An 18,334-nucleotide genomic window follows, 5' to 3' on the forward strand; every position below is an offset into this window, starting at 1 on the left:
TGCTTTCTGGCAAAGGTGTACTTGCTAAGTGGTCGGCTTTCAAAACTGAAACTTTGAGAGGATAAAGCTTGTATGTTCCCATCAGAATAAAAGGCAAGGATAAAAGGTTTAGGTGGCACACACAAAATGCTGGAGGAACTCAGCAGGCCAGGCAGCATCTATGGAAAAGAGTAAACAGTCGATGTTTCAGGCCAAGACCCTTCATCAGGACTGGAAAAAAGATGAGGAGTCAGAGTAAGAAAGTGGGGGGAGAAAGAACAACAAAGTGATAGGTAAAACTGGAAAGGGGGGCAGGGAGAGCTGAAGTAAAGAGTTGGGGTTGATTGGTGAAAGATATACAGGGCTGGAGAAGGGGGAATCTGATAGGAGAAGGCAGAAGGCCATGGAAGAAAGAAAAGGGGGAAGAGCGCCATATGGAGGGAGGTGATAGTCTGGTAAAGAGATAAGTTGAGAGGGAAGTGAGAATAGAGAATGGTGAAGGAGTCAGATCAGGTATATGCAGGATAGTGTGGAAATTGCAGGATATTTAAAACATCCTCAGCCATGGGTGAGGCGACAAGAATAGAAGGATGGTTAATGTTGTTCCTTTGTTTAAGAAAGATTCCAAGAATAAGCCATGAAGTTACTGGCCAGTGAGCCTGACATCAATAGTGGGAAAGTTATTGGGTGGTATTCTAAAGGACCAGATATATAAGTATTTGGATAGACAGGGACTGATTAGGGATAGTCAACATGGCTTTGTGCAATTTAAGTCTTGTCTAACCTATCCTGTAGAGTTTTTTTGAGGAAGTTCTCAAGAAACTTGATGAAGGCAAGACAGTGGATGTTGTCTACATGGACTTTAGCAAGGCCTTTGACAAGGTCCCTCATGGGAGGTTAGTCAAGAAGGTTCACTTGCTTGGCATTCAAGCTGAGGTGGTAAATTGGATTAAACTCTGGGGTTCACAGAAAATGCCAGAAAGTGGTTCTAGTTGGCTGCCCCTCTGACTGGAGGCCTGTAGCCGGAGGTGTGCCACAGGGTTCATTGTTGTTTGTCATCTATATCAACAATCTGGATGATAATGTGACAAAATGGATTAGAAAATTTGCAGATGCCGCCAAGATTGGGGGTGTCGTGTACAACAAGGAAGATTATCAAAATTTGCAGTGGGATCTGGACCAGCAGGAAAAATGAGGTGAAAAACGGCACGTGGAATTTAATGCAGACAAGTGTGATGTGGGAGGACCAACCCGGGTAGGTCTTACACAGTGAGCGGTAGGACATTAAGGAGTGTGGTAGAAGTCAGGGATCAGGGAATACAGATCCGTAATTCCTTGAAAGTGGCGTCACAGGTAGATAGGGTCATAAAGAAAGCTTTTGACACATTGGCCTTAATAAATCAATGTTTTGAGTACAGAAGATGAGATGTTATGTTGAAGTTGTTTAAGACATTGGTGAGGCCTAATTGGGAGTATTGTGTGCATTTTTGGTTATCTATATACAGGGAAAATGTAAATAAGATTGAAAGAGTACAGAAAAATTCTACAAAGATATTGCCAGGACATGACGACCTGAGTTATAGGAAAAGCTTGAATAGATTAGGACTTTATTGATAGGAACATAGAAGATTGAGAAGAGATTTGATAGAGGCATAAAAAAATTATGAGGGGTATAGATAGGGTAAATGCTAGCATGCTTTTTCCACTGAGTTTGGGTGAGACTACAAATAGAAGTCATGGGTTAAGGGTGAAAGGTGAAATGTTTAAGAAGACCATTTCAACATTTGGGAGAAATTTGGTTAAGGACATGGATAGGAGGGATGTGTAGGCCTATGGTCTGGGTGCAGGTCAATGGGACTAGGCTGATTAATGGTTTGGCAAAGACTAGATGGGCCAAAGGGTCTGTTTCTGTGTTGTAGTATTTTGTGACTCTTCTATGACTCTACACTACAATAAGTAGTTCAAAAAGAGAACAAAAATAGGGGGCAACAGACACAAAATGCTGGGGGAACCCAGCCGGTCAGGCAGCATGTATGGAGATGAATGAATAGTCAACTTTTCAGGCTGAGCCCCTTCTTCAGGACTGAGAAGGAAGGGAGAAGATTCCAGAATAAGGTAGGGATGGAGAAGGAGGACAAGCTAGAGAGTGATAGGTGAAGCCAGGTGGGTGGAGGAAGGGGATCTGAAGTAAAAAGGCTTGGAGGTGATAGGTGGAAAAGTTAAAGGGCTGGAGAAGAAGGAATCTGATATGAGAGAAGAGGGGACCATGGCAGAGAGGGAAGGAGGAGGGCGACTAGTAGGACATGGTAGGCAAGTGAGGAGAAGAGGTAAGAGGCCAGAGTTGGAAAAGGGGGAGGGGGATAAAATTACCAGAGGTTGGAAAAATTGATATTTATGCCATTAGATTGAAAGCTACCTACCCAGAATACGAGGTATTGCTCCTCCATCCTGAGGGTGGCCTCACCATGGCAGAAGAGGAGACCTTGGAACAACATGTCGGAATGGGAATGGGGACTGGAATTAAATGGTTGGCCACCGGGAAATCCTGTTGGTTTCTGCAGGTGGAGTGGAGCTGCTCGACCAAGCGGAGATAATGAGATAGTGTTCATGGGCTTCATTGACAGTTCAGGAATATGGTGGCAAAGGGGAAGCTCAATCTTTTTACCTGCACTTCACATCAGAATCAGATTATCGCTGATTTACAATGTGTTGTTATGTAGCAGCAGTATTACTACAAATTGAAAAATGAATAAACAGTACAATAAAAAGGACTACAGAGGTATGTTCGTGGGATTCATGGACCATTCAGAAATCCAATGGCAGAGGAGAAGAAGATATTCCTAACATGTAACTGTGAATTCAGGTTCCTGTTCCATCGCCTGCTGAGTTCCTCCAGCATTTTGTGTGTGTTTCCTGTACGTCCTTCCTGGTAGAATTTAGTAAAGGTTGAGTCTTGTGTGTTGACACTAAAATGGGATAAATGTAGACCATGAGACATAGGATAAGAGTCAGAATCAAGTTTAATACTGTATCACTGGCATATGTCATGAATTTTGTTGTTTTGCAGCAGCAGTACATTGCAATACATAATAATAGAAAGTCTATAAATTACCATAAGTTATACTATATACATAAAAATAACTAAATCATTAGTGCATATTTATAATTAAATAAAAAGAGCAAAATTAATAGTGAGGTAATGTTCATAGGTTCATTGTCCATTCAGAAATCTAATGGTGGAGGAGAAGGAGCTGTTCCTAAAGCACTGAGTGTGTGCCTTCAGACTCCTGTACCTCCTCCTCGATGGTAGCAATAAGAAGAGGGCAGGTTCTGGGTGATAGGGGTCCTTAATGATGGGTGCCACCTCATTGATGTATTACCTTTGAAGATGCCTCGATCCATGCCAATTATGGTCTCCTGTTGAGGAAGTAAAGAATCCACTTACAGAGGGAGGTACAGAGGCCCAGGTTGCGAAGCTTGGAGAGTCGCACTGAGGAGATGATGGTGTTGAAGGATCAACTTTCTACACCATATACATTTACAAATATTAGGAATTTACTTTGACCTGTTGGTCAGGGCATGACATGCAACAAAAAAAAAACAACATTCAGCAATTATAAAGAGTAAAGAACTATACAAAATATAAAGTTCAAGGTTATACGATGGATATGGAATTGAGGACCTCCATTGGTCAGGATCAACAATGGATGTTGCATCTCAGCTGTCTAAATATGCAAGCCAGGGCAGTACGTTATGGAGGGCAAGCTGTTGCCTATGCAGCAAGCTCTCCCTCTCCACGCAGCTGATGAACCCAAACTGGAAACTTTAATTGCTGGGAAGCTACTATTACCATGGTGGGAGGTTTTTGTTTCAATAGCCCTATGGGATTTTCTGGGAGGAAGCTTTTGGAAAAGGCAGTTTGCTGGATGTGAGCACTGGCAGAGCCTAGAGTAGCCATGGATGACAAGTTCAAGTTTAATCTCATCTGAATGTACATATATCCAACTAAATGAAACAATATTCCTCCAGACCATGGTGCACCCACAGAACATATATCACACAGCACATAAACTAAAATCTCACCATAAATAAGTTAATAAAATATAATTCAAAATGTATGGAGTGAAAAGCAGCACAGCTAAACAGTAAACAGCTCCCTGTCCCCATAGCTGGGTATTCATTAGTCTCACATTCAGCTGTAACCCAGTGTGGCAGTGCTAGTCCTGATGCTCCTCATGGTAGTGAGTCAAAGAGATTGTGATCCTCAACAATGCTCTTCGCATACAATAGTCCCGGTAAATGTCTCAAGTACTGTAGTGGGGAAGGAGACTATTGAACTGTCCTCTCATACAATGACATGTACTTTTGACTTCATTATTAATCTCGTTACGTCCTTGCACCTTATTGTCTGTCTGCACTGCACTTTCTCTGTAACTGTTTTCTGAATTTTTCCAAATCACTGTGTTCTGAATTCCTGTTTTCCCTTGAACTACCTCATATGTCCTGATAAGGGGCCTCAGCTCTATTTCATGAGGAGTTTGATGAGTCAGTGGGTCACCAAAGACTCTAGCAAATTCCTACCGGTGTACAATGGAGAGCATCCTGACTGGTTACATCACAACCTGGCATGGAGGCTCCAATGCACAGGATCGGAAGAGGCTGCAGAGGGTTGTAGTTCCATTATGAGCCACCGAGGCTGCAGAGGGTTGTAGTTCCATTATGAGCCACCGAGGACATCTTCAAAGGCAGTGCCTCAAGAAGGCAACATCCATCACAATGACCCTCACCACCCAGGGCATGCCCTCTTCTCATTACTACCATCAGGAGGAGGAACAGAAGCCAAGAAGATCCACACTCAACGTTCTAGAAACAGTCTCTTCCTCTCCACCATCAAATTTCTGAAAGGTCCATGAACATAATCTGCCTATCCATCTTTTGCACACCTTGCATACCTCTTTACGGTTGTCGTAAAACTATGTAGCCAAGTCATTGAGTATATTTAAGGCAGAGATTGATAGATTCTTGATCAGCCAGGGCATAAAGGGATACGGGAAGAAAGCAGGAGATTGGGGCTGAGAGGGAAATGGATCAGCCATGATGAAATGGTGGAGCAGACTCGTTGGGCCAAATGGCCTAATTCTGCTCCTATATCTTATGGTTTTATGGTTAAAACAGCAAATTTGACACATATGTAAGTGATAATAAACCTGATTCTGATTCCACTGATTGTGGATTGCATTGGCACGATGCCGTTATTCCTAGTATCTAAGGTCTCATCATCCAAAAGCTCTGAGAGTTCCCCTCATGCTCCAGCCTCAGAGAAGAATGCACAGGAGTATGGGGATGGGATGTACTGATGGTGCTTCTGCTTGTGTTTCCGTTAGGTATCTCCCCTACCGTGAAGAAGACTGAGATGGACAAATCTCCATTTAACAGCCCTTCTCCACAGGACTCCTCTTCACGATTGAGTAGCTTCACACAGCACCACCGTCCTGTTATCGCAGTGCACAGCGGTAAGTGCATTGTCAAGGTTACTCATGGAAATGTAGCCAATAACAGGGACTTCCCATCATTCATTGGGTGTCACCTGCTTTAGTTTGCATATTTGTGAACTTCTGACTACCCAGAGCAGCAGCAGGCAAAATGCTGGAGGAACTCAGCAGGTCCGACAGCACCTGTGGAGAGGAATTAACAGCTGACATTTCAGGCCAAGAGCCTTTATCAGTCCCGATAAAGGGCCTCAGCCTGTAACATCGACTGTTTATTCATTTCCATAGATGCTGCCTGATCTGCTGAGTTCCTCCAGCATTTTGTATGTGTTGTTCTGGATTTCCAGCATCTGTAGAACCTCTTGCGTTCGTGATTAACCAAATAATTTTGCCTCGTGACTTTAAAATATACCTCATTATGAACTAGCACCTTATCATGTACCTGCACTGCACTTTTTCTGCAGCAGATACACTTTATTCTGCATTGTTAATGTTTTACCTTGTCTTAGCACAATGCACTCTGTAATGAGTTGATCAGTATGAACAGTATACAAGACAAGTTTTCACTGTATCTCGGTACATGTGAAAATAATAAACCAACACCAATTCTGCTTTGTTTTAGGAATGTCTACTGAGCAAGTAAGTGTATAAAGTTATAGTCATATGTTCTATACTTATGTTGCATTTCATGGTCATCTTTCTGTACATTACAGCTTAAAAATTGGCTAAGATAAAGATTTTCAGAAAAGATAAGGATTAGCTTTACTTGGCATGTGTGCACTCAAGTGCATATTGTTTGTGTCAAGACCAACACAATCTGAGGATGTGCTGGGGGCAGCCCACTAGTGTTGCCATGCTTCTGGCACCATCATAGCACGTCCACCCTAATCCATAGATCTTTGAAATGTGGGAGGTAACCAGAGCACCTGGAGGAAACTCACATGGTCCTGGAGAGAACATACAAACTCTTTACAAACTGCAGTGGAATTGAACCCCGATCTTCAGATTGCTGGCACTGTAAAGAATTACAGTTCACATTAAGTTCCTTTTGTTCTACTAAGTTCCCTATTGCCTTATTATTCATGGTTTGTATTATGCTTGTTGGACTTTCTAAAATACAACACCCCACACTTATCCGTATTGAAATGCATTTGTCACTCCTTGGTCCAATTCCCAACTCTCAAGATTCATACAATAAGCTTCATCACTATCAACAACACCTCCTAATTTAGTGTCACCACAAGCTTCCTATCTTATCCTTGCCTGTTGTTTCTGAGTAGAACAAGGCACAAATAGGGTCAAGATTCAAGATTGCTTAATGTCATTTCCAATACACAAGTGTAAAAGTGTAATTGTTACTCCAAATCTGATGCAGCACAAAAAAGCACAATAAGATAAAGAATGCAATAACAAAAAACAGAATAAATATAAATACATAAAATAGTTTGTATGTATGGATTGATTCTATGTTCATAAAGTGATGCTAGGCACAGGAGTGTCTACATAAAGTGACTGACATGATAAAGTAGTGGTGGTTGAAGGTGTGGGAGTGGTTAGTAGGTGAAGGTTCTGGGGGAAAATAACTGGTCTTGAGTCTGGTGGTCCTAGTGTGGATGCCACGTAGCCTCCTCCCTGATGAGAGAGGGACAACCCGTCCATGAGCAGGGAGGGTGGGATCCTTCATGATGCTCCTGACCCTTTTCTGGCACCTTTCTGTAAATGCAGTTTGCTCACGATGGTGGATAAGCTAGTGCTGATGATGCTTTGCACAGTTTTGACTACCCATTGTCGAGCTTTTCTGTTCATCGCAGTAGTTTCTACACCACACACTGATCCAGCTTGTCAGGATGCCTCATCGAATGGTAGAACTCTGAGTGAGCAACATCAAAACTGCAAGCCATTCCCTGGAAGCTGGTTGCTCGAATTAATTCAAAATATGCAACAATCTCCCATGGTCCACTCTCCCCTCCTATCAGATTCCATCTTCCCATTTACTGTGTCACCTCCCAGCTTCTCTCTTCATCCCTGCCTCCCATCTGGCCTCACCTATCACCTTTCCCCCCACCCCATTTCCATATTCTGGCAACATCCCCATTCCTTTCCAGTCCTGAAACATTTCTTGGCCTGAAACATCAACTGTTTATTCTTCTCCATTGATGCTGCCTGGCCTGCTGAGTTCCTCCGCATTTAATGTGTGTTGCTCTGGTTTTCCAGCATCTGCAGAATCTCTTGTGTTTATGATATAAGATGGTCTCTGTGGTGTGAATATTAATTCGGACAAAAAGATGTGTTGAAAGCATTAGTTATTTCCAAACTGCGGGATGATACAGTAATGGTCCTGTTGTAAATACTGTATGAAAGAACATTCCTCTGGTTTAATTAATCCTTGCACTATACTACAATACACTCTATAATTTTTTATTCCAGTATACAGTAAGGTCAGTGAAATGTTTGAAAGGGTTATTAAGTAAGAGGTGGAAAGCCAGCCACATTTTGATGTGGTAGCTGCATCTCGCAGCTCCCAGCACCATTTGAAACAGAAAGCAAAATTTATCTGGCTGCTACAGCGGAGGTTGGGGTCAACCATGTATGTTGTATCCCTGCTGTCCATGTGATACGCAAGCCAGGGCAGCACAGACGATTGTCGATACAGCAAGCTCCCCCTCTACATGTAGCTGATGAATCTAAAGGAAGGGCAGAGACTGATACAGTTGGCATCAACGGTGTCGCATGAGTTGTCAATCAGTGTTGAACTTAATGTAGGACTGCCTTAGGGACTCCAGCTCTGGATTTTCCCTCAGGGTTTACTCCCAAAGCCTTCCCCAAACAGTGTGTATAACCACAAGGCAGCGGAGGTTTGAGAACAGAGTTTTCCTTCTCCTAGATGAGCTGCCAGCCACACTGACAAGCCCCATCTTCCTGAAGTGAATGGTTTTAAGGTGGCAGTAACCCGCCTTTGCCCCTTCTCCTGTCAGTAGTAGCCACATATGAAGGCCAGGAGCTGGACTTGTTTGTCAGAGGCTATATGAGATGCACGCCATTGGGAGCATTTAATAGGCAGTGGGAGCTTTCCCCACTACCTCCCTCAGCTGTGGCAACTTTAAGAGCCACTGCGTCACTGAAGTGCAGTTGGTAGAGCCAATGCCTCTCAGTTCCACAAACTAGGTTCAGTCCAGCTGCCATTGCTGTCTGTGTGGAGTTCGCATGTTGTTCCGGTGACTGCATAGGATTCCAGAGGGTGCTTCAGTTTCCTCCCACATCCCAAAGGCATGTTGGTTGGTTGGTTGGTTAACTCGTCACTTAATGACTCGTCAGGGGTATTTGATAAGTTTGTGGCCTAAGGTAGAAGGAGATGAGATATTAACTAAAACTTTCTGCATAATCACTCAAAGAGTTGAACTGAGCGTGCATGTAATGAGAGCTGTACAACTCATCTCCTTCTACCTCAGGCCACAAACTTATCAATCATCTCTGCTGTGGACACTTTCTGGAGGTCCAAGATCCGTATGCTCCACGACCGCTGGACTAAGTGTGTAAATGTAGGAGGGGACAATGTTGAAAAATAAATGTGCTAGGTTTTCTAAAACTGACTCTTTCAATCTTATGCCATGAACTTGTCAATCACCCCTCATATAGTCCAAGACTCTGAGCAGCAATGTTCTGCAACTGACGGTCAAGCCTCCCAGCAGTGTCCATATGCACACAATCCAGTCTGTCATTCCACTGCTCGAACACAAGAGAGCAGCACCAATGGGAGCAGTCAGGCCCCAGCTGAGCTCAACCACGCTGTAGCGCTTCCTCGTCTCTCACCTGGTCTGCAGCAGCAGGCAAGCCCGAGGCTTGAGGCCTAGATTTCACTACAGCTGAGGCTACACAGCACCCATGTCAACTGTCTCACCACCAAACAAGGGAAACAGGCCTGCAGCAACTTACGTTATCACTGTCCAATAGAGTCTTGTGAAATGTCTGAGACAATTTCGCACAGTTATATTGCACCAACTCTGAAGCCTCCGAGTAGTGGGCTGCAACATGGTCAGCAGCCAGGGCAGCTCCTCCCACACATTGGCAAGCTCGTCTGATATCCCGACCAGCTCCTTCAATATCTCGGCTGGCCCAGCTGCTCTGATCAACCAGCAGCTCACTGATGGAGTAACCCTGCAGTGCCCAATGTTCTTGGAGGAGAATCGTCTTTGGAATGTAAAAGCAAATTTTACAAAGACAAAAGCACCTTTGGTTGCTCCCTGAGAGGCTGCTGCATTCCCACATGCCACCATCTTACCGGAAAATCAGACAGGCACGGTTGAGAGGTTCTGTTGTTGCTCAGACCAAACATCAGAATGGGGATGAAATGTGATCTAAGTGACTTTGACCATGCTTTGAGTAGCTCAGAAACTGCTGATCTCCTGGGATTTTCACACACAACAGTCTCTAGAGCTTACAGGGAGTGGTGCGAGAAACAAAAACATCCCATAAGTGGCTCTTCTGTGGGCGAGAATGCCCTGTTATTGAGGGAGGCTAGAGGAGAATGGCCAGACTGGTTCAAGATGACAGGAAGGTGGCAATAACTCAAATAACCAAACGTTACAACAGTGGTGTGCAGAAGAGCATCTCTGAATGCACAACATGTCGAACCTTGAAGTGGATGGGCTACAGCAACAGAAAACCATGAACATACACTTAGAGGCCATTTTGTTAGGTTCAGGAGGTACCTGGTAAAGTGCCCACTAAGTGTGGATAGAGAGATAGACAGATAGGTAGATAAATAGATAGTTAGACTTTGATTGAAACACACACAAAATGCTGGAGGAACTCAGCTGGAGAGGAATAAAGAGTCGACATTTCCGGCTGAGGCTGTTCATTGGGACTCAGCTCTCAGCTGAAAATATCAACAGTTTGTTCATTTCCGTTGATGCTACCTGACCTGCTGAGTTCCTCCAGCATTTTATGTGTGTTATTTGCAGAATGTCTTGCTTCTAGAGTTTTGTTGGAGAAGCCACTCTGTGTATTTCAGAAATTGAGCAAAATGCACTGAATGAAAAGTGTTTTGAAATTTGAGGACAAGTTCATTAAAAACAATAACATACAAATGGGAGATAGAAAACACCAGCTGTAAAAAAATGCATTGTGTCTTGTGGTGTGATACTATAAACAGCAGCATGAGAAAGTAAATAATTCTCACCTTAAAAATTCAAAATATGTATAACCCTTCCAGTCGTCTGGAACTAAATCTGTGCTTTTGTGTTTTTCTAGGTCTTGCGTCGAGAAGTCCCCATGCCTCTCCATCTTTGCATTTTCCAACAACTTCCATCCTGCCACAGACTGCGTCAGGCTATTTCCCGCACACAACGATCCGGTTCCCACCTCATCTCAATCCTCAGGACCCTCTCAAGGACTTGGTCTCACTTGCCTGTGACACGTCAAACCAACAACCAGGCCCGGTAAGAGTAATCCTTCTTGCAACGCGCTTCTGTGAAAACGGGAAACTGGACCTCATTCTGTGCCATAAAAGAGATTGCCAAGACTGTGGGGTTCAGTACACGAGTGCACATCATCTTCCCAGAGTTTAGGATTTCTACCTTATTTATTTATTGAGGTACAGCATGAGATATGCTCTTCTGGCCTGCAAACATGCGCTGCCCAGCAACCCATTTATTTAACCCTAGCCTAATCACAGGACAATTTACAGTGACCAATTACCCTGCGAGCCAGTACCTCTTTGGATTGTGGGAGGAAGCCTGAGCACCTGGAGAAAATGCAGACATTCCATGGGAAGAACGTGCAGAGACTCCTTACAGATGACATTGGAATTGAACTCCAAACTCCGATGCCCCAAGCTGTAATAGCATCTTGCTAACTGCTGCGCTACTGTGGTGCCCAAAATTTTCTCTCCGCTGCCACGGAATTTGTTTGAAATCAATTCCAAAATGTCTCAAGTATTCGGTTTTGATGAGATCTTGCAAAGGTGTCCAGGAGTCAGTTTTTTGCCTTGAGAATTTTGTGTGCTATGATGTTTGTGGAGTCTGACAGATTCCTCATTCAGCACTGTATGAAAGAGTAGGTTTATCATGTTTTGCCCGGGTGAATTTCAGCAACGTTACCACAGCACTCATGTCCCTTTGATTTGGTCACCAAGTAGATGAAGGCTTTCATAGGAGGAAATGAACAGACCAACTGGTGAACATCAGACACATTGCACAAAAAAAGCAGAACAAATGCCTTAACTGTGCTAAGAGTTGATAGTTTAAAGTTGCCTGTGGACTGTGATGACACTTTGCAGTGCTAAGTGCTAAAATTCCAATTAATTCTGATTCCTATTCTGAGAAAACATTGATTTGCTTCACAAGTCCTGATGAAGATTCTCAAACTACAACATTCACTATTTATGCATTTCCTGACATGCTGAGTTCCACCAGTACTTTGTGTGTGCTGCTCTGCAGAATCTCCTGTGTTTATATCTTGCTTCACATCTCTTTTATGAGATGCCAGCACAACAACATACCCTAATTTCATTCATCTTCATCTTTCTTAAGCAATAAGAGTCACTTCTCCCAGAGCACCTACCACTCAAGGGCAGCTTCTCTCCCAACTCTTGCACGGATCTGTTGTACACTACAGGATGAACTCTTGGACTCCCTGTCTATCTCCGCTTTATTTGTCTATCAGCACTGCACTTTCTCTGAAGCTGTGACTCTATATTCTGCATTCTGAATATAGCATTACAGCTATATTATCTTTCATCATGAGTTTCAGTAGGACACCAGCCTTCCCACAACTGAGGACATCTTCAAAGGGAGATTTCTCAACAAGGCAACATCCATCATTAAGGACCCCCGCCACCGCCCCCCCCCCCCCCATCGCACCACTGCCTGGTATTCACCGAGGGTGAATGCAAAGTATCGGAACTAGCTGCAGAGGGTAGTAAACTCAGCCAGCTTCATCACGCACAACCCTCCCCGAGGATACCCTCAGTTGGTGCTGCCTCGGGGAGGTGGCATCCATTATTAAGCCTCACCATTTTGGACATGCCTTCTTCTCATTACTGCCCTCGGGGAGAAGGTGCAGGGAACTGAATACCAACACCCAACAATTTAGAAACAGTTTTGTCTCCTCGGCCATCATATTTCTGAATGATCCATTGACCCATGAATACTTCCTCAGCACGTTACTCTCTTACTGTAACTTCTAGTATTTTTTAGATGTATTGCATTGTACTGTCACTACAGAACAACAAATTTCATGATAATCTGTTTCTGAATTTTATTCCTTTCTCTCTGTGGCATTTAGTTTAAAGCTAAAATTATCTGTGCAGAAGTCAGTGAGTTTAAATGCAGCTACTATACCAGGGAAATTGTACAATTTCCTTAAGCAGTACCTTTAAATATCTCTCCATGCCTTGTGGCACATTGCCGTTTCCTTAGCATTTGTCCTTTTTTTACGAGGTCAAGTTTCTAACTCAACACTCAACCAGCACAGGTGGAAAGCGTGCAAGGAGCCAGCCGGATTCGAACCCGGGACCACTCACTTTGAAGTCCAGTGCAGATGCCACTACACCACCGGCTGGCTTAAATTTAGCAGCACCTAGAATGGGTAAAATCTGCAGAAAATTAAATAGATGAAGTGAGAACTGATCTGTTGAGTTAGAAATGAAGAGTTGCTCAAATTTCCCTAAGTGTTAACTGGACAATTTTCAGTGATTGTTCCCGGATGTTTACAGGTTGTTTGACTTACAGAATCAGTTATCTGCAGTATGTGCTTATTAGAGACAAGATTCCATTATTACCCTTTGAGTATTGTAACTATATGTGTAGTGTGCTGTGTGGTGTCGGTACTGTGTTTTGTACCTTGGCTCTGGAGGATTGCTGTTTCATTTGGCTGTATTCATGTGTATGGTTGAATAACAATGAAACTTGAAATTGAATATATGGATAATTATCAATTAGAGTTCAGCCCAGAGGCTTCTACAGATTACATACTGACATGTTCTATCTATTGTCAGCAATTTTGAGCCCCTTATCTAAAAATAATTATAAAAATCAGAAGTTCAAATGGTCTTGGGAGTCCTCGTGCAGGATTCCCTGAATGTTAACTTGCAGTTTGAATCGGTGGTAAGAAAGACAAATGCAATGTTAGTGTTCACTTTCAGAGGGATTGAGTACAAGAGCAAGGATATAATGCTGAGGCTTTACAAAGCATTGGTTAGACCGCACTTGGAGTATTGTGAGCAGATACGGGCCCTTTATCAGAATCAGGTTTAATGTCATGAAATTTGTTAATTTTTGACAGCAGTACAATGCAATATATGCTAAATAAATATAGAGAAAAAATTGAATTAAAGTAAATATATATATATGTCTTTTAAGAAGTTAGGTTAAAATAACAAATAAAAAAAAGTAGTGAAGTAGTGTTCATGGATTCAATGGCATCACTCCTGATGAAGGGTTTCGGCCCGAAACGTCGTCACTACCTTCTCCCATAGATGCTGTCTGGCCTGCTGAGTTCTGCCAGCATTTTGTGTTTTTATTCATGGATTCAATGTTCATTTAGAAATCAGATGGCAGAGGGGAAGAAGCTGTTCCTGAATCACTAAGTATGGGTCTTCAGGCTTCAGTACCTCCTTCCTTATGGTAACAACGATAAGAAAGGATGTGCTGGCAATAGGAGGTTCATGAGAACGATTCTGGGAATGAATGGATTAACATATGAGGAGCCTGTGATGGCTCTGGGCCTGTACTTTCTGAAATTTAGAAGAATGAGGGAAGATCTCATTGAAGCCTATTGAATATTGAAAGGCCCAGATAGAGTAGATGTGGAGAGGATGTTTGCTATAGTGGGGAAGTCTAGGACCAGACAGCACAGTCTCAGAATACAAGGACATCTCTTTAGAACAGAGATAAGGAGGAATTCATTGCCACAGACTGCTGTGGAGGCCAAGTCATTGGGTATATTTAAAGTGGAGGTTGATAGGTTCTTAGTTAGTTAGTGTTTCAAAGGTTACAGGGGGAAGGCAGGGGAATAGATTGAGAGGGAAAATAACTCAGCCATGATTGAATGGCAGAATAGACTCGATGAACTAAATGGCTTAATTTTGCTCCTAAGTCTTATGATCTAATTCAAGTTCGAGGGATGATTCTCTTGTTTATTTCTTCCATCTACACAGATCTGGCAGGCAGGCGGAAGCAGGCAATTGTTTGGCAATTTGCATGAAGGTGCAGTGTTAAAAGGTGCAGCAGAATTTTCAAAATGTTAGTACCAGCCAATATCTGGGTGTGAAGTTCTCAGTGAGAAATGAGTCACTTACCTGAAGTGTCAAAATGATCAAAAATAAACAAGTTATAAGCGATGCTAAAAATATGCGACTGGTCTCTCAAATTAGAAAGAAAAAAAGGAAGGTTAACTCTTCAGAATATATTTTTAGGGTTTTAATATTTACTTAAAATCTCCTGCATTTGCTGTCCGTTGTCTTTTGTCATCCAAAGGCTAACCCTCCAAAATGCTGGAGGAATTCGTCAGGTCAGGCAGCATCTATGGAAATGAATAAACTATCAACGTTTCAGGCTGAGACCCTTCATTTGGACTGGAAAGAAAGGGCGGTGAAGCCAGAATAAGGAAGCGGAGGGGAGGGTATTTTAAGGCTGTGTCCCATAACTGCGGCACTGCTGGTTCATATTTATAAATTTGTTCCTGAACTGAGTTCTGTTCAGAATCAGCATCTGGTATAGTAACTGTGGCATATGTCATGAAATATTTTGTTTTGTGATGACAGTAAAATGCAATTCATAAAAATAATATAAATAATAAAAAAAGTATGTATAATTAAATATTTATATAAAAGTAAGTAGTGCAAGAATAGTGAGGTCATGTTCATGGGTTCATTGTGCATTCAGAAATTTGATGGCAGAGGGGAAGAAGCTGTTCCTGAATCACTGAGTGTGTGTCTTCAGGCTCCTGTACCTCCTCCCTCATGTTAACAGTGAGAAGAGGGCATGTCCAGTAATGGGGTTCCTTAACGACAGATGCTGCCTTTTTAATGCTGGGGAGGGTGGTGCCCATGATGGAGTAGACTGGGTTTGCAGCTTTTTCTGATCCTCTGGTCATGATGAGAGGCAACTCTTCGCAGCTGTTCTCCGTCAACCAATGCCCACTCAAGTGGTTCGAGACCGAAATTGTGCTGTGTGGGAGATTCGTGTATCTGAAAGGCAATGGTCATGCTCGAGTGCTGTAAAACTGGTTGCAGCACCTAAGCGGAGAAATTCTTCAGCCACAGAAAAATCTTTTATTCTAAAACTGTCCTGATGAAAAGGCCCAGTAACATCATGAAAGATCCCACCCACTCCGCTCACGGACTGTTTGTCCCACTCCCATCAGGGAGGAGGCTGCCTAGCATCCACACCGGGACCACCAGACTCAAAAACAGTTACTTTCCGGAAGGCCTAAGGTTGATCAACACCTCCACCCGCTGTCTCACCCCTCCACGTCCCCAACCACCTGTCAGTCACCTTATGTACAGACACTCCTGTGCCCAGCATCACTTTATAGATGTACAGTCAATCCATGTATATAAATTATCTTCTGTATTTGTAAAGTACTATGCAAAAATTGGGTAATTAATGTATATAGCTAGGGTGCCAAAGACTTTTGCACAATGCTGTAGTAATTTTATGTATTGCACTGTACTACTGCAACAAAATAAAAACAGATTTCATGGCAAATGTGAGTGATGATAAACCTGATTCTGATATGGGTCTCTATTGTGGACTGAGAGAGGGAGGGGAAAGGGAGAGAGGAATCATGGTTGAGAAAAACGGAAGGGAGAGAGGAGAAAGCAAGAGGCACCAGAGAGACTTTCTGTAGTGATAAAATAAACCAATTGTTTGGAGTCAAATGACCTTGCCCAGGTGTCTCAGCGATGGGTTTGTCTGCACCCATGCCACTCCCTGCCACAGGCACTCCTTCTCTGCCACCTGTCCCACACCCCTCCAGCCACACTCCATCCTCACCATTCCCAAAATCCTTTTCTCCCATCAAATTTACAAATTTTCTCTTTGCCCCATGTTGACAAATCCAGTACTGTGCAAAAGTCTTAGACTCCCTAGCATTATATACGAACCTCAGAATTTTGCACTTTATTTATTGTGGTTTTTATCATTGTAGTGTTCTTTATCTTATTGTGCTTTTGCTGCTGCATTGGATTTGGAGCAACAATTATTTCATTCTCCCTAATACTTGCGTACCGGAATGGCAATCTTGAATCCTGAATCGAGAATGAAGAGTCTCGACCCAGAATGTCGACAGTTTATTCCCCTCCATAGCTGCCACCCCAGACCTGCTGAGTTCCTCCAGCATTTTGTATGTTGCTTTGAATTTCCAGCACCTGAAGAATCTCTTGTGTTTATGATTTGACACTTCTCTGCATTTCCCAGTATTGAAGCATCTATTTCATGTGCTCTTGTTAAGCAAAGAAAGCAAGGATTGTTTAGCAGATTAGTCTGCACTGCTTCATTACAGTTCAGGTTTCTGAGTGCAGTTTGTTTAACATTTCAGTATTTGTTCTTTGAATGATAATTCCACTAATCCGCTGAAAACCATTGATTGCTTCCAGCTGCACAAAATTGCAGCTGTTAGCTGGAAAGTTGTTAGTTTTATTCCGTATATAATTGTAGTCTGGTCATATATTATACTGATAGAGAGAATATATGTAACTTAGAGTCATTACCAAAGAATTTTATGTTAAACTGTTGGCAGAAATCTGCTTTAAAAGCTGATATTTAATATGCACTTCAGAAAGATTAGGATTATCATCATTCTGTTCAGTGTCTCTGTTCTACCACACTCCTCAGGATTCTGACGAGTGCGGTAGAAGAGGGGAATCTGGGAATACAGGACCGTAATTCCATGAAAGCGGCGTCACAGATAAGTAGGGTCATAATGAATTATGAAGGCCAGAGTACAAGCAGCTGGCAGGACAGAGATACATTTCTACCAAAGGAGATATAAGGTGCTTCTTCACTCTGTTAGCCTGCAGGTCACCCTTAGGCGAGGTGTAGCATCTGCTTAGCCCTCTCCCCCTTAGTCAGGGTGACATGAAGCAATGGGAGCAGATGGTGGCTGGTCATATGAGCAGTTGGTACAAGTCCTGGTCATGTGACCACTGACGCTAGGCAGACAATCTCTGAAGATCATTGATAATGGTTGGGGTCACCTATCTTGTAAAGACACTGCCCAGAAGAAGGCAATGGCAAGCCACTTATGTAGAAAAATTTGCCAAGAACAATCATGGTCATGAGACCGTGATTACCCACATCATACAACGCAGCAGATAACAAACGGACAAGAGTACAGGAGTTGGGATGTTATGTTGAAGTTGTGTAAGATGTTGGTGAGGCCTCATTTGGAGTGTTGTGTGCAGTTCTGGTCACCCACCCACCTAGAGGAAAGTTATCAATAAGATTGAAAGAGTGCAGTGAAAATTTACAAGGATGTAGCCAGGACTTGAGGGCCTGAGTTTTAGGGAAAGGTTGAATAGGTTAGGAGAATGAGGGGAGATTTGAGAGAGGTGTAATAAATCATTATACAGCATAATAAGGGTAAATGTAAGGCTTCTTTCACTGAGATTAGAATTAGACATAGTAGGTTAAGGGTGAAAGGTGAAATAGCTAAGGGGATTTAAGGTGATCCTGAAGGGGAACTTCTTTTCTCAGAGATTGGTGTGAATGTGGAATGAGCTGGCCAGTGAGTGATAGATGTTCATTCGATTGCAAAGCTTAAGAGGTTTGCATAAGTACATGGATGGGAGAGGTAGGGAGAGCGATAGTCCAGGTGGGGGTTGATAGGACTGAGCAGAATAACAGTCCATCATGGACTAGATG

General features: G+C 42.9%; 1 protein-coding gene across 8 annotated transcripts in view; it reads left to right on the top strand.

Moving 5' to 3' along the window:
• The window catches only part of LOC132405962 (nuclear factor 1 C-type-like), a 474,435-nt gene that overhangs the window by 322,750 nt on the left and 133,351 nt on the right, over window positions 1-18,334 (top strand). For all 8 annotated transcript variants that reach the window (XM_059991009.1, XM_059991010.1, XM_059991008.1 and 5 more), the window contains exons 7-8: window positions 5,364-5,492; window positions 10,719-10,906. In XM_059991009.1, coding sequence (XP_059846992.1) covers window positions 5,364-5,492; window positions 10,719-10,906 — 317 coding nt within the window. The remainder of the gene's footprint in view (window positions 1-5,363; window positions 5,493-10,718; window positions 10,907-18,334) is intronic.

This window comes from Hypanus sabinus, chromosome 16 (genome assembly GCF_030144855.1).
Source record: "Hypanus sabinus isolate sHypSab1 chromosome 16, sHypSab1.hap1, whole genome shotgun sequence".
NCBI classification, from domain to species: Eukaryota; Metazoa; Chordata; class Chondrichthyes; order Myliobatiformes; family Dasyatidae; genus Hypanus; species Hypanus sabinus.